The sequence below is a fragment of the Panulirus ornatus genome, chromosome 10, assembly GCF_036320965.1.
Source record: "Panulirus ornatus isolate Po-2019 chromosome 10, ASM3632096v1, whole genome shotgun sequence".
NCBI lineage: Eukaryota > Metazoa > Arthropoda > Malacostraca > Decapoda > Palinuridae > Panulirus > Panulirus ornatus.
Genome location: NC_092233.1, coordinates 38,190,148 through 38,206,619, shown reverse-complemented (window position 1 = coordinate 38,206,619; position 16,472 = coordinate 38,190,148). Strand labels below are relative to the sequence as shown.

The 16,472-nt window shown below is 46.7% G+C and overlaps 1 protein-coding gene across 1 annotated transcript in view; it reads left to right on the top strand.

Moving 5' to 3' along the window:
- nompA (no mechanoreceptor potential A) overlaps positions 1-9,002 on the top strand; it is a 185,188-nt gene extending 176,186 nt beyond the window's left edge. Inside the window, exons 14-17 of the mRNA XM_071665303.1 lie at positions 1,842-2,002; positions 2,112-2,252; positions 6,412-6,531; positions 8,288-9,002. Coding sequence (XP_071521404.1) covers positions 1,842-2,002; positions 2,112-2,252; positions 6,412-6,531; positions 8,288-8,339 — 474 coding nt within the window. The 3' untranslated portion in view covers positions 8,340-9,002. The remainder of the gene's footprint in view (positions 1-1,841; positions 2,003-2,111; positions 2,253-6,411; positions 6,532-8,287) is intronic.
- The last annotated feature ends 7,470 nt before the right edge of the window (positions 9,003-16,472 follow it).

Here is a 16,472-nt window from a genome sequence, read left to right as displayed (position 1 = left end):
CCCATGATCTCCCCCAGCAGGTATACCCCACAACTTACCCCATGACCTCTCCTGGCAGGTGTACCTCACAACTTACCCCATGACCTCCCCCAGCAGGTGTACCTCACAACTTACCCCATGATCTCCCCTGACAGGTGTACCTCACAACTTACCCCATGACCTCTCCTGGCAGGTGTACCTCACAACTTACCCCATGACCTCCCCCAGCAGGTGTACCTCACAACTTACCCCATGATCTCCCCTGGCAGGTGTACCTCACAACTTACCCCATGACCTCTCCTGGCAGGTGTACCTCACAACTTACCCCATGACCTCTCCTGGCAGGTGTACCTCACAACTTACCCCATGACCTCCCCAGCAGGTGTACCTCACAACTTACCCCATGATCTCCCCTGGCAGGTGTACCTCACAACTTACCCCATGACCTCTCCTGGCAGGTGTACCTCACAACTTACCCCATGACCTCCCCCAGCAGGTGTACCTCACAACTTACCCCATGACCTTCCCCAGCAGGTGTACCTCACAACTTACCCCATGATCTCCCCTGGCAGGTGTACCTCACAACTTACCCCATGACCTCTCCTGGCAGGTGTACCTCACAACTTACCCCATGACCTCTCCTGGCAGGTGTACCTCACAACTTACCCCATGATCTCCACTGGCAGGTGTACCTCACAACTTACCCCATGACCTCTCCTGGCAGGTGTACCTCACAACTTACCCCATGACCTCCCCCAGCAGGTGTACCTCACAACTTACCCCATGACCTCCCCCAGCAGGTGTACCTCACAACTTACCCCATGACCTCCCCAGCAGGTGTACCTCACAACTTACCCCATGATCTCCCCTGGCAGGTGTACCTCACAACTTACCCCATGACCTCCCCCAGCAGGTGTACCTCACAACTTACCCCATGACCTCCCCCAGCAGGTGTACCTCACAACTTACCCCATGACCTCCCCCAGCAGGTGTACCTCACAACTTACCCCATGACCTCTCCTGGCAGGTGTACCTCACAACTTACCCCATGACCTCTCCCAGCAGGTGTACCTCACAACTTACCCCATGACCTCCCCCAGCAGGTGTACCTCACAACTTACCCCATGACCTCCCCCAGCAGGTGTACCTCACAACTTACCCCATGACCTCCCCAGCAGGTGTACCTCACAACTTACCCCATGATCTCCCCTGGCAGGTGTACCTCACAACTTACCCCATGACCTCCCCCAGCAGGTGTACCTCACAACTTACCCCATGACCTCCCCCAGCAGGTGTACCTCACAACTTACCCCATGACCTCCCCCAGCAGGTGTACCTCACAACTTACCCCATGACCTCCCCCAGCAGGTGTACCTCACAACTTACCCCATGACCTCCCCCAGCAGGTGTACCTCACAACTTACCCCATGACCTCCCCCAGCAGGTGTACCTCACAACTTACCCCATGACCTCCCCCAGCAGGTGTACCTCACAACTTACCCCATGACCTCCCCCAGCAGGTGTACCTCACAACTTACCCCATGACCTCTCCTGGCAGGTGTACCTCACAACTTACCCCATGACCTCCCCCAGCAGGTGTACCTCACAACTTACCCCATGACCTCTCCCGGCAGGTGTACCTCACAACTTACCCCATGACCTCTCCTGGCAGGTGTACCTCACAACTTACCCCATGACCTCCCCCAGCAGGTGTACCTCACAACTTACCCCATGACCTCTCCTGGCAGGTGTACCTCACAACTTACCCCATGACCTCCCCCAGCAGGTGTACCTCACAACTTACCCCATGACCTCTCCCGGCAGGTGTACCTCACAACTTACCCCATGACCTCTCCTGGCAGGTGTATCTTTCCCGGGAGGAGATTGATGACCCCAGTATGTCCCGGAGTCTGGTGCAGGAGGTCTGCCTGGCGCCCGTCCAGTACTACAGCCTCGTCGCTGCCCTGGTCATCACCATCGTCTGCTTAGTGTCTGCTCTGCTGGCCGTCGCCTTCTGCTTTAGGTAGGTCTGCTGTGGTTGTCTGCCTGAGCTGACCTTGTGTGTAACTGTAATGTGTGTATATGTGGTCGCCAGAGTTCACTACACTGATGCTTACCCTGACCACCTGCAGGAGACACCGTCAGCTGGACGAGAAGAACGCCACAGCTGACGCAGGCAACCCGTACCATCAGCCACAACACCTGCAGCCCAAGAACAAGTTCAGCTTCCCAGGCAGCCACGCCCGCACCCTCACCCAGCCCGCCAGGCAGGTGTAAGCTAGCGCCCCTCCAGTGATCCCCCACCTCCACACACACACACACACACACACACACACACACACACACACACACACACACACACACACACACACAGCAGCTCCCCCAGCAGGCACCGTCTCACACATAAGCTTCCTCTTGTATAAAGAGATGATCCTTGTTGTTATGGTATCAGTAGCTTACCACAAGCCAGCTTGTATGTAGTAACAGGAGTTGTGTTTTTGTGTTCTTGCTTGTATGTTGCACCAGCAGGCACTCTACCTTCTCCCTTCATTTCATCAGCAGGTATCTCGACCCCCTTCCCTTGTTGCTTCAGCAGGTACCCACACATCCCCTTGTTAAATCAGAAGACACCATCCCATCCCTTCCCATTTGTAGCATCAGCAGAAACCTCAATCCACTTCCCCTTATGTTTACAGCAGGCACACCAACCCCTTACCCTTCGAATAACAACAGGTACTCGAACCCCTTCCCCTTGTAGCAACAGCAGACACTCCAACCCCTTCCCCTTGTAGCAACAGCAGACACTCCAACCTCTTGCCCTTGTAGTAACAGCAGACACTCCAACCCCTTCCCCTTGTAGCAACAGCAGACACTCCAACCCCTTCCCCTTGTAGTAACAGCAGACACTACAACTCCTTCCCACTGTAGTAACAGCAGACACCCCAACCTCTTGCCCTTGTAGTAACAGCAGACACTCCAACCCCTTCCCCTTGTAGCAACAGCAGACACTCTAACTCTTTCCCATTGTAGTAACGGCAGACACCACAACCCTTGCAGCACCAGCAGACATCCAACCCCTTCCCTTTGTAGCGACAGCAGAAAAGCCAACTCCTTCCCCTTGTATGAAAAGCAGAAACACCAACCACGTCCAACTGTAGCATCAGCAGACACCCCAACCCCCTACCCATGTAGCATCAGTAGGCACCCCTACCCTTGAAGCATCAGCAGAAACCCCGACCCCCTACCCTTGTAGCGTCAACGGACACCCCTTACCTCCGACCCTTGTAGCATCAGCAGACAACCCAGTCCCCTGCCCTTGTAACATCAGCAGGCACCCCAATCCCCTACCCTAACATATAAAGACATCCCTACCCCCTACCCTTATATCATCAGCAGGCACCCCAACCCCCTACCCTTGTAACATCAGCAGGCACCCCAACCCCCTACCCTTATAATATCAGCAGGCACCCAACCCCCACTGCCTTCCGTCACAGTAGCTGCCACAGACCTCCTGTATTATCACCAGTAACCCCCACCCAGGCTCCCCTCACCCGGTAACATAACACCAGTTCTGTTCCTCTTGAATTCCTATACTGTACCGTTCCTAGGTACCAAGTGGGTCTATACCATATCCTTGCTATGTACCGTTCCTAGGTACCAAGTGGGTCTATACCATATCCTTGCTATGTACCGTTCCTAGGTACCAAGTGGGTCTATACCATATCCTTGCTATGTACCGTGTGGGTCTGAACCATACCCTTGCTAGGAACCGTACGTGTCTGTACCAAATCCCTAATAGGCACCGTGTGGGTCTGTACCATACCCCTGCTACGTACCGTGTGTGTCTATACCATATCCCTGCTAGGTACCGAGTGGATCTATACTATATATCTGCTAGGTGCTGTGTGGGTTTACGCCATACCCCTCCTAAGTACCGTGTGGGTCTATCCCATACCCCTGTTAGGTACCGTGTGCCTCTACACCGTACACCCTACACCCTACAGTTAGTTGTGTGTCAACAAGCTGAGGTACAGTACCCTACAGTTAGTTGTGTGTCAACAAGCAGAGGCACAGTACCCTACGGTTAGTTATATGTCAACAAGCAGAGGTGCAGTGCCCTACGGTTAGTTATGTGTCAACAAGCAGAGGCACAGTACCCGACAGTTAGTTATGTGTCAACAAGCAGAGGCACAGTACCCTACAGTTAGTTATGTGTCAACAAGCAGAGGTACAGTACCCTACGGTTAGTTATGTGTCAACAAGCAGAGGTACAGTACCCTACAGTTAGTTGTGTGTCAACAAGCTGAGGTACAGTTAGTTATGTGTCAACAAGCAGAGGCACAGTACCCTACGGTTAGTTATATGTCAACAAACTGAGGTACAGTACCCTACGGTTAGTTATGTGTCAACAAGCAGAGGCACAGTACCCGACAGTTAGTTATGTGTCAACAAGCAGAGGCACAGTACCCTACAGTTAGTTATGTGTCAACAAGCAGAGGTACAGTACCCTACAGTTAGTCATGTGTCAACAAGCAGAGGCACAGTACCCTACAGTTAGTTGTGTGTCAACAAGCTGAGGTACAGTACCTTACAGTTAGTTATGTGTCAACAAGCAGAGGTACAGTACCCTACGGTTAGTTATGTGTCAACAAGCAGAGGCACAGTACCCTACAATTAGTTATGTGTCAACAAGCAGAGGCACAGTACCCTACAGTTAGTTATGTGTCAACAAGCAGAGGTACAGTACCCTACGGTTAGTTATGTGTCAACAAGCAGAGGTACAGTACCCTACAGTTAGTTGTGTGTCAACAAGCAGAGGTACAGTACCCTACGGTTAGTTATGTGTCAACAAGTAGAGGCACAGTACCCTACAGTTAGTTATGTGTCAACTAGAAGAGGCACAGTATGTGTCAACAAGCAGAAAGGTACAGTACCCTACAGTTAGTTTTTGTGTCAACAAAGCTGAGGTACATGTACCTTAACAGTTTATTATGTTTGTCAACAAGCTGAGGTACAGTACCTACGGTTATTATGTGTCAACAAGCAGAGGCACATTACCCTACAGTTAGTTTTATGTGTCAACAAGCAGAGGGAACAGTACCCTACAGTTAGTTATGTGTCAACAAGCAGAAGGCACAGTAACCCTACAGTAGGTTATGTGGTCACCAAGCAGAAGCTACAGACCCCTCACGGTTAGTTATGAGTCAACAAGCAGAGGTACAGTACCCTACAGTTAGTTGTGTTAACAAGCAGAGGTACAGTACCCTACGGTTAGTTATGTGTCAACAAGCAGGGGCACAGTACCCTACAGTTAGTTATGTGTCAACAAGCAGAGGTACAGTACCCTACAGTTAGTCATGTGTCAACAAGCTGAGGTACAGTACCCTACAGTTAGTTATGTGTCAACAAGCAGAGGTACAGTACCCTACAGTTAGTCATGTGTCAACAAGCTGAGGTACAGTACCCTACAGTTAGTTATGTGTCAACAAGCAGAGGTACAGTACCCTACAGTTAGTCATGTGTCAACAAGCTGAGGTACAGTACCCTACAGTTAGTTATGTGTCAACAAGCTGAGGTACAGTACCCTACAGTTAGTTATGTGTCAACAAGCAGAGGTACAGTACCCTACAATTAGTTATGTGTCAACAAGCAGAGGTACAGTACCCTACAGTTAGTTGTGTGTCAACAAGCAGAGGTACAGTACCCTACAGTTAGTTATGTGTCAACAAGCAGAGGTACAGTACCCTACGGTTAGTTATGTGTCAACAAGCAGAGGTGCAGTACCCTACGGTTAGTCATGTGTCAACAAGCAGAGGTACAGTACCCTACGGTTAGTTATGTGTCAACAAGCAGAGGTACAGTACCCTACAGTTAGTCATGTGTCAACAAGCAGAGGTCCAGTACCCTACAGTTAGTTATGTGTCAACAAGCTGAGGTACAGTACCCTACAGTTAGTTATGTGTCAATAAACTGAGGTACAGTACCCTACAGTTAGTTATGTGTCAACAAGCAGAGGTACAGTACCCTACAGTTAGTTATGTGTCAACAAGCAGAGGTGCAGTACCCTACGGTTAGTCATGTGTCAACAAGCAGAGGTACAGTACCCTACAGTTAGTTATTATTCAACAAGCTGAGGTACAGTACCCTACAGTTAGTCATGTGTCAACAAGCTGAGGTACAGTACCCTACAGTTAGTTATGTGTCAACAAGCAGAGGTACAGTACCCTACAGTTAGTTTTGTGTCAACAAGCAGAGGTACAGTACCCTACAGGCAACATATCAGACGTCAACTCAGACACGATTGTCTTCTGATTCTTCCAACACCATGATGAACCTCCCACTCTCCACACACGTTATTTCTCTGCCGTGTTTGTTAAACTTTTTGCCCTCCTTATGTTGTTGACGGTGTGCCTTCTGCTGCCTCTCCTGCAGCTACTTCCCCAGCAGCGAGCCCACGGCCAGCGCCCCACAGGGTGAGGACGGGGCGGCCACCTCCTCCAGGTTCCCAGACCCGTCCGAGCCCATCTACACCGACCCCGCCCTCTTCGAAAGGTGGGTTCCTCCCTCGTCCACACGTGACTCTGGCAACCTCTCTCTCTCTCTCTCTCTCTCTCTCTCTCTCTCTCTCTCTCTCTCTCTCTCTCTCTCTCATGCAGGCAGTAAGCAGCCACTGACCAAGGTGGTATTTTACCGGTCCTTCCCGCCCGGGTACCGAGAGTCAGTGACGGTCAGTCAGGGTTATAATGACTGTCAAGTTTCCTTCCCTTGCCACTCTCTGTGACGCTGTCTCCCTCAAAACATAAGAACATTTCTCCACTTATCTTCATAACATATGAACATTTCTCCACTTATTATCTTCATAACATAAGAACATTTCTCCACTTATTATCTTCATAACATAAGAACATTTCTCCACTTATTATCTTCATAACATAAGAACATTTCTCCACTTATTATCTTCATAACATAAGAACATTTCTCCACTTATCATCTTCATAACATAAGAACATTTCTCCACTTATTATCTTCATAACATAAGAACATTTCTCCACTTATTATCTTCATAACATAAGAACATTTCTCCACTTATTATCTTCATAACATAAGAACATTTCTCCACTTATTATCTTCATAACATAAGAACATTTCTCCGCTTATTATCTTCATAACATAAGAACATTTCTCCACTTATTATCTTCATAACATAAGAACATTTCTCCACTTATTACCTTCATAACATAAGAGCATTTCTCCACTTATTACCTCCATAACATAAGAACATTTCTCCACTTATTATCTTCATAACATAAGAACATTTCTCCACTTATTATCTTCATAACATAAGAACATTTCTCCACTTATTACCTTGATAACATAAGAGCATTTCTCCACTTATTACCTTCATAACATAAGAACATTTCTCCACTTATTATCTTCATAACTTAAGAACATTTCTCCACTTATTATCTTCATAACATAAGAGCATTTCTCCACTTATTATCTTCATAAGAACATTTCTCCACTTATCTTCATAACATAAGAACATTCCTTCACTTTTCTTCACAACATAAGAACAGTTCTCCACTTATCATCTTTATAAGAACATCTCTCCACTTATTATCTTCATAACATAAGAACATTTCTCCACTTATTATCTTCATAAGAACATTTCTCCACTTATCTTCACAACATAAGAACATTTCTCCACTTATCTTCATAACATAAGAACATTTCTCCACTTATTATCTTCATAAAAACATTTCTCCACTTATTATCTTCATAAGAACATTTCTCCACTTATCTTCATAACATAGGAACATTCCTTCACTTATCTTCATAACATAAAAACATTTCTCCACTTACCTTACCTTGCCTTACCTTACCTTACCATCCCCCCAGCCCCCACCCACTATACCACTAAAACACGTCTCTTGCCACTTCTCTTTCCACAGTGGAATATCCTTCCATAATTTCTTCGCCACTTAAGAGTATTGCCACTTCCCTTACCATCTAACAACGTCACCACTTACTTTGCCATCTACCATAATTACTTTCCTTGCCATTTTACAAAGTGCTTGTCTCTTCGCTGTTGATATACGTTGCCACTTTCCCTGCCATTCAACAATGTGCCACTTCCTTTGCCACTTAACTACATCACTATCTTCCTTACTCCTTAAGAAATATGTCCATTTTATTGTCATTTATTAGTATTGCCACGTCCCTTGCCATTTATCATTGTTGCCACTTCCTTTGTTATTTAGAATAGTGCCACTTGCCCAGCCTTGAACAAGGTTGCCACTTCCCCCAGGTCCATGTCGGAGCTGCCGGCCAGACGACGGTACGCGGACGGTGAGGAGTGAGGCGGGGGTCCTCACCCTACTGCAGGAGAAAGACCTTGGCCTCACCCTACTGCAGGAGGAAGACCTTGGCCTCACCCTACTGCAGGAGGAAGACCTTGGTAATGGAAGAGGAAGATAATCAAACCTTCATGAAAACAGAAGGAGAAAGTAAATAGGAATGACTGAGAGTGATGTATGACCATCAAGATGGAGGAAGAACGATAGAGAAGGAGAGACAAGGGCAAGAGGAGAGACATCTGGTGGTGGTGAGAGATAACGGAAGCAGAGTGAGAGATAGACGAATCTATCTGGAGACGATCACGCTGGGAACTGAACCAAATGGAGGAACAAGGAGGAATATCTGAGGACCTGCCAGCAACACGGACCAAGGAGAGACCTAAGACATCCACCACAACCACGGAAGTATGAGAAAGTCCCAGTCTTGTGTGTCGCTCGACCTGCCACAGCTAATCGTGTGACGCTGCACAGCAGACAGCATGATGCAGCAGCTTGGGGGACCGCTGGACACAGCTGATTACCAGACCACATCATGGAAACCCGGAGAGAACAGAGGGAGAAACCCACGAGACCAGATCATGGAAACCCGGAGAGAACAGAGGGAGAAACCCACAAGACCAGATCATGGAAACCCGGAGAGAACAGAGGGAGAAACCCACGAGACCAGATCATGGAAACCCGGAGAGAACAGAGGGAGAAACCCACGAGACCAGATCATGGAAACCCGGAGAGAACAGAGGGAGAAACCCACGAGACCAGATCATGGAAACCCGAAGAGAACAGAGGGAGAAACCCACGAGACCAGATCATGGAAACCCGGAGAGAACAGAGGGAGAAACCCACAAGACCAGATCATGGAAACCCGGAGAGAACAGAGGGAGAAACCCACGAGACCAGATCATGGAAACCCGGAGAGAACAGAGGGAGAAACCCACGAGACCAGATCATGGAAACCCGGAGAGAACAGAGGGAGAAACCCACGAGACCAGATCATGGAAACCCGAAGAGAACAGAGGGAGAAACCCACGAGACCAGATCATGGAAACCCGGAGAGAACAGAGGGAGAAACCCACAAGACCAGATCATGGAAACCCGGAGAGAACAGAGGGAGAAACCCACGAGACCAGATCATGGAAACCCGGAGAGAACAGAGGGAGAAACCCACGAGACCAGATCATGGAAACCCGAAGAGAACAGAGGGAGAAACCCACGAGACCAGATCATGGAAACCCGGAGAGAACAGAGGGAGAAACCCACGAGGCCAGATCATGGAAACCCGGAGAGAACAGAGGGAGAAACCCACGAGACCAGATCATGGAAACCCGGAGAGAACAGAGGGAGAAACCCACGAGGCCAGATCATGGAAACCCGGAGAGAACAGAGGGAGAAACCCACGAGACCAGATCATGGAAACCCGGAGAGAACAGAGGGAGAAACCCACGAGACCAGATCATGGAAACCCGGAGAGAACAGAGGGAGAAACCCACGAGACCAGATCATGGAAACCCGGAGAGAACAGAGGGAGAAACCCACGAGACCAGATCATGGAAACCCGGAGAGAACAGAGGGAGAAACCCACGAGACCAGATCATGGAAACCCGGAGAGAACAGAGGGAGAAACCCATGAGACCAGATCATGGAAACCCGGAGAGAACAGAGGGAGAAACCCACGAGACCAGATCATGGAAACCCGGAGAGAACAGAGGGAGAAACCCACGAGACCAGATCATGGAAACCCGGAGAGAACAGAGGGAGAAACCCACGAGACCAGATCATGGAAACCCGGAGAGAACAGAGGGAGAAACCCGGTCCTCTCACCACCACCACCAGCAGCCAGCATGTGCCTGCCTCACCCGGGGCGGTGTGGCCACCTGATGTCAGGCGACCGATCAGCTGGTGTGAGATGATCAGCTGATGTCAGCCGATCAGCTGGTGTAAGACGATCAGCTGATGTCAACCTACTAGCTGATTAAGATGATCAGCTGATGTCAGCCGGTCAGTTGATGTAAGATGACCAGCTGATGTCAACCGATCAGCTGATGTACGATGATCAGCTCATGTCAGCCGATCAGCTTATGTAAGATGATCAGTTCATGTCAGCCGATCAGCTTATGTAAGATGATCAGCTCATGTCAGCCGATCAGATGGTTTAAGATGATCAGCTGATGTCAGCCGATCAGCTGGTGTAAGATCAGCTGATGTCAACCGATCAGCTTATGAAGATGATCAGCTGATGTCAGCCGATCAGCTGGTGTAAGATCAGCTGATGTCAACCGATCAGCTGATGATGATCAGCTGATGTCAGCAGGTCAGTTGATGTAAGATGATCAGCTGATGTCAGCCGATCAGCTGATGTAAGATGATCAGCTCATGTCAGCCGATCAGCTTATGTAAGATGATCAGCTGATGTCAGCCAAGCAGTTGATGTATGGTGATCAGCTGGTGTCAGCCGATCAGCTGATTTAAGATGATCAGCTGATGTCAGCTGATCAGTTGATATAAGATGATCAGCTGATGTCAGCCGATCAGCGATGTAAGATGATCAGCTGATGTAAGATGATCAGCTAATGTCAGCCGATCAGTTTATGTAAGATGATCAGCTGACGTCAGCCGATCAGCTGATGTAAAATGATTACTTGACGTCAGCCGATCAGCTGATGTAAGATGATCAGCTGATGTCAGCCGATCAGTTGATATTGAGATGATCAGCTGATGTCAGCCGATCAGATGATGTAAGATGATCAGCTGATGTCAGCCGATCAGCTGGTGTTCACCTCACTCTGAGTCTGCGTTAAAGCTCACATTCTTTAACATTTGACGCGAAAATGAGCTTCAATGAAACCAGGTGAGGTTCGAACCCTTTGGTCTACACCGCGCCACATTATCAGCCCCTGCCAAGCCTTGGTCCCAGATGCCACAAACATCATAATGTAAACTTAAGTTTTGTAACATTTAAGTGTCGAAGCCAAAGACAGAGAGCCATCGTTCCCTTGGGCTGCGTCCGAGTGGCCAAGATGACCTTCCCCACAATCCGAACATCGTGAACATGACTGCAGCCATTCGGACACCCCCTGACGTCACCATGGCTCTCGGGCGTCGGTGTTATCACACAAATTCATCCTATAATATTATTGTACATAGAAGTTGTTTGTATACACCTTTATCAAAGTATTTTTTGAAGCTCTTTGTTTGTTTGTTGTTCTCGTCAGATTGGAATCTAAGTTTGGTTAGTGTGTGAATCAATGTTATTGTTGTGATGGCATCGTCTCATATGATTAAGGACGAGTGTTCTGGAGCTTTGGATAAATGTCTCACGCTTATTACATCTTTCATTACCCATCACGTGACCTGTTTTACATCTTTCATTACCCATCACGTGACCTGTTCATAATTATGAGCCATGAAGATAATTTGTTATGTGACAGAGATATTGAGTCACAGAGTTCTACCTTCACGTACGATAACTTCACCAACATAACTCCTGTTCTCCTGGACAGTGAACACCGTACAACATGTACTCGACACACATAACATCTGACCAAGCAAACTGGACATGAAACAGACAGACGACAGGAGGCCTGAGTGGTCCACGACCGGTCTGTCTACAGCAGACGACAGGAGGCCTGAGTGGTCCACGACCGGTCTGTCTACAGCAGACGACAGGAGGCCTGAGTGGCCCACGACCGGCCTGTCTACAGCAGACGACAGGAGGCCTGAGTGGCCCACGACCGGCCTGTCTACAGCAGACGACAGGAGGTCTGAGTGGCCCACGACCGGCCTGTCTACAGCAGACGACAGGAGGCCTGAGTGGTCCACGACCGGCCTGTCTACAGCAGACGACAGGAGGCCTGAGTGGCCCACGACCGGCCTGTCTGGCAAAAAAAGTAATGGAACCTGACAAGAAAAAATGTACTTCCGCTGAGCCGTTAAGAAGATATCGTGGACTCCTCACTGCTGCTGAACATTAATCTTTAGTGTCCCCGTTATCGCTGTCGTTTATACTGTTTATTTCTGGCTTCTTTTTTCTCAAAGTTTACCTGAATTTATGAAATATTTGTCTAAATGGCTTTTGAAGGTATTTATAATCTTAGAAACCACCACGTCTGACGGTAACTTATTCCATTGCTCAACACACCTATAGGAAAAGCTTTTCCCACGTCCACACTACATCTTTTTAGCTTTCAGTTTTATTCCATTTGTCCTGGTTACCGTATTTTCTTGTAATTTGAAAAGATGCTCGTGGTTTACTTTATCGAACTTGATCAGAATTTTGAACACTTGGATTAAGTCGCCGCGAAGTCCATGTTTTTAAGAGAGAAGAGATCCAATCGTTTTAGCCTCTCTTAGTAAGCCAGATTTCTAAAGGATAGGATCAATTTTGTCGCACGTCTTTGTAGTTGCTCTAATTTTTCTTCGTCTTTCTTATAGTTTGGGGACCAAAACTGGACTGCTTATTCAAGGTGTGGTCTTTCTAGAGAATTCTAAAGTGTTGCTAATGACACCTTCAAGGTCCTGTCCTTCATTTACTTTAGTTAGAGAGTTTCTCAATAGTTTGTAGTCGTAACGTACATTCTTGTCTCCAAAGTGCATAACTTTACACTTGTCTACATTAGACTTCATTTGCCATCTGTCTGACCACTCTGCTAGCAAGTTAAGATCTCTGAATCATTTCTTAGTCCCGCCTGTTTACAGCTCTACCTCCTAGTTTACCATCGTCAGCAAACTTAGAGATCTTAGATATGAGACCGAGTTCTAGGTCATCAATGTATATCATGAAAAGAATTGTGCCTAGGACCGACCCCTGTGGCACACCACTCGTTACGTCTAGCCAACCTGAGGCTTCACCGTTTAATACTACACACTGCTTTCTTCCGGTAAGCCAATCACTGATCCATGTACAGAGTTCTTCATCGACTCCGTGTGCTTTGAGTTTATGTAAGAGTCTCTTGTGAGGTAATTAATCGAAGGCAGAAGGCAGAACTGAGGTAAGAGCTCACGCCATACTTGGAAATATGCTCAGTGGAGGATTACATGAGCGCACCGCAATTACCTGACGTAACATTAAGTACAGTGTAGTCTAGCCTCAATTTAACGGACAGGTAATGAGAAGTGTCTGTTAATGTCGATGGTCCGTTAAATTCGGATGGTTTTTGTGAAATATTACACAGCATACAGTAATAACCAGATCTTAAGGCAAGAAAATATACTAACATTAAATGAACATTATAGAATATCTTAAATTATGTCATTTGAAGTATCTTTACTTACCATCTGTGCTTGATAGATGAGTTCATATTGCTGCGATCAACACTAAACATTATGGAAAAACTTTCAAACTTGTTCTTCATAACTCCTGACACTTTCCATCTTCATCCCACATTCTTCACACACAAGGGCAACCTACACTCTGGCTTCTTGAACTAGTTTTGTGTAACACTCAAATTCACTCGTTTTCTATCCACACTTCTGTCTCTGAAGGCCGTAGTTGCTTAATTTTTGTTCACATTATACGCAAAAAAAAAAAAAAAAACTCAACAGGAGGGCAGGCAACCCGCGTGCAGCGCCGACCTTGTTGTCAACTGGGTTAGAGGAAGACGCCGCCAGATGGCTCCTGCACAAACTGCCGGACGAGTCCATTGCAGTACAGACCTACGTACTTCATTGTTTTCGAAGTCCGCTGCATCGAGGTTGTCCGCTGCATCGAGGTTTTACTATACAGTGTTTAGACGTTTAGCGGAAGGCAGATCACCAGGAACCATAAAGTCACAATGGCAATAAACAAACATACACCTACACACTTATCCTCCCACCCCAGCTGCTGCTCAGCTCCCTGCACCAGCACATTCCCGAGGCTCTGCAGTCCAGCAGGTCATTATGTACCAGAGGCTCTGCAGCCCAGCAGGTCATTATGTACCACAGGCTCTGCAGTCCAGCAGGTCATTATGTACCAGAGGCTCTGCAGCCCAGCAGGTCATTATGTACCAGAGGCTCTGCAGTCCAGCAGGTCATTATGTACCAGAGGCTCTGCAGTCCAGCAGGTCATTATGTACCAGAGGCTCTGCAGTCCAGCAGGTCATTATGTACCAGAGGCTCTGCAGCCCAGCAGGTCATTATGTACCAGAGGCTCTGCAGTCCAGCAGGTCATTATGTACCAGAGGCTCTGCAGTCCAGCAGGTCATTATGTACCAGAGGCTCTGCAGTCCAGGATTATTATGTCAGCAGGCTCTGCAGTCCAGCAGTCATTATGTACCAGAGGCTCTGCAGTCCAGCAGGTCATTATGTACCAGAGGCTCTGCACCCAGCAGGTCATTATGTACCAGAGGATTCGGTGCAGCAGTCAATGGGTATGAAGGTGGCCCGTGCGTAGAACATCTTCAGGAGATCATCTGATTGATGCATATGGAATTTGGTAACAGTTGGCGTGAGAAAATAAGAATTAACTGACTCAGAGATGAGCAGCACGTCATGATGACACAGTCATGACAGGTTAGCATTATCATAAGAAGTTAACACCGATATAAGAATTACAGAGGTTGCATCAGAGGAATTAACAGTTCATGCACAGAGGTCATTATGACAAGGTTGCATCGAGAGGTTTAGTACCAGACTTGCATGCAAGGATTATACACAGCGATGCACAAACATATGTACAGGTCTGAGCAATCACTCATATGAACAGTTGCAGCACAGCATTATATAAGAGGTCTGCACTAAGTATACATGAAGTAACTAGCAGAGTCATTATGACAAGGTTACACACAGTCATGAAAATGTTAACATGATCATGAAGTCAACAGGTATTAAACATCTGAAAAGTTAACACACATGCAAGTTCAGACACAGTCATAGACAGAGGTTCGAACTGCAGAAGTTCATAACACAGGTGAAGTTAACACGATCATTTAAAACAGGGTTAATACGATCATAAGTGAACAGTTACAGATCAGAGAGGTCAACACAGATTAATAAGAAGTTACACGATCATAAAAGTTACACAGATATGAGTTAACCAGTTAGCAGAGTTACATAGTCAAGATTGAAGTACACAGTCTATTACAGATCAGTAAAGTCGATATGAAGAGGTTACGAATCATGGAAGTTATGTAACAAGTCTAAGAGTTCATATACCAGGCTCATGAGGTTAACAGTATATGAGAGTTACAGATCATAGAGAATTAACACTAGAGTTAACACGATCATGAGGAGCTAACATGATCATGAAAAGTTAACTCGATCATGAAAAGTTAACATGATCATGAGATGTTAACGCGATCAGGAAAAGTTAACAAGAACAAGAGAAGTTAACACGATCATGAGAAGTTAACACGATCATGAAAATTAAACACGATCATGAAAGGGTAATACGATCATGGGAAGTTAGCACGGTCATGAGAATTTAACACGATCATAAGTAATTAACACGATCATGAGAGGTTAACACATGAGAGGTTGACACTGTCATAAGAAATTATCAAGATCATAAGAGGTTAACATGATCATGAGAGTTAACACGATCATGAGAAGTTAACACGATCATGAGAAGTAAGCACGAACCTGAGAGGTTAGAACGATCATGGGAAGTTAACGCGATCATGAGAAGTTTACACGATCATAAGAAGTTAACACGATCTTGAGAAGTTAACAAAATCATGAGAGGTTAACACGATCATAAAAAGTTAACATCATCATGAAAAGTTAACATGACGATCATAAGAAGTTAACACTATCATGGGAGGTTAACTAGATCTTGAGAATTTAACACGATCATAAAAAGTTAAAACGATCACGAGGAGTTAACATGATCATGAGAAGCTAACACCATCAGAAGTTAACAAAACCATGAGGGGTTAACGCGATCAGGAAGTTAACATGACCATGAGAAGTTAACACGATCATAAGAAGTTAACACGATCATGAGAGGTCAACATTGGTCATAAGAAGTTATCACGATCATGAAGAGTTAACACGATCATGAAAAGTTAACACGGTCATGAAGAGTTAACGCGATCATGAAAAGTTAACACGGTCATGAAGAGTTAACGCGATCATGAAAGGTTAACACGGTTATGAAGAGTTAACGCGATCATGAAAAGTTAACACGGTCATGAAGAGTTAACGCGATCATGAAAAGTTAAC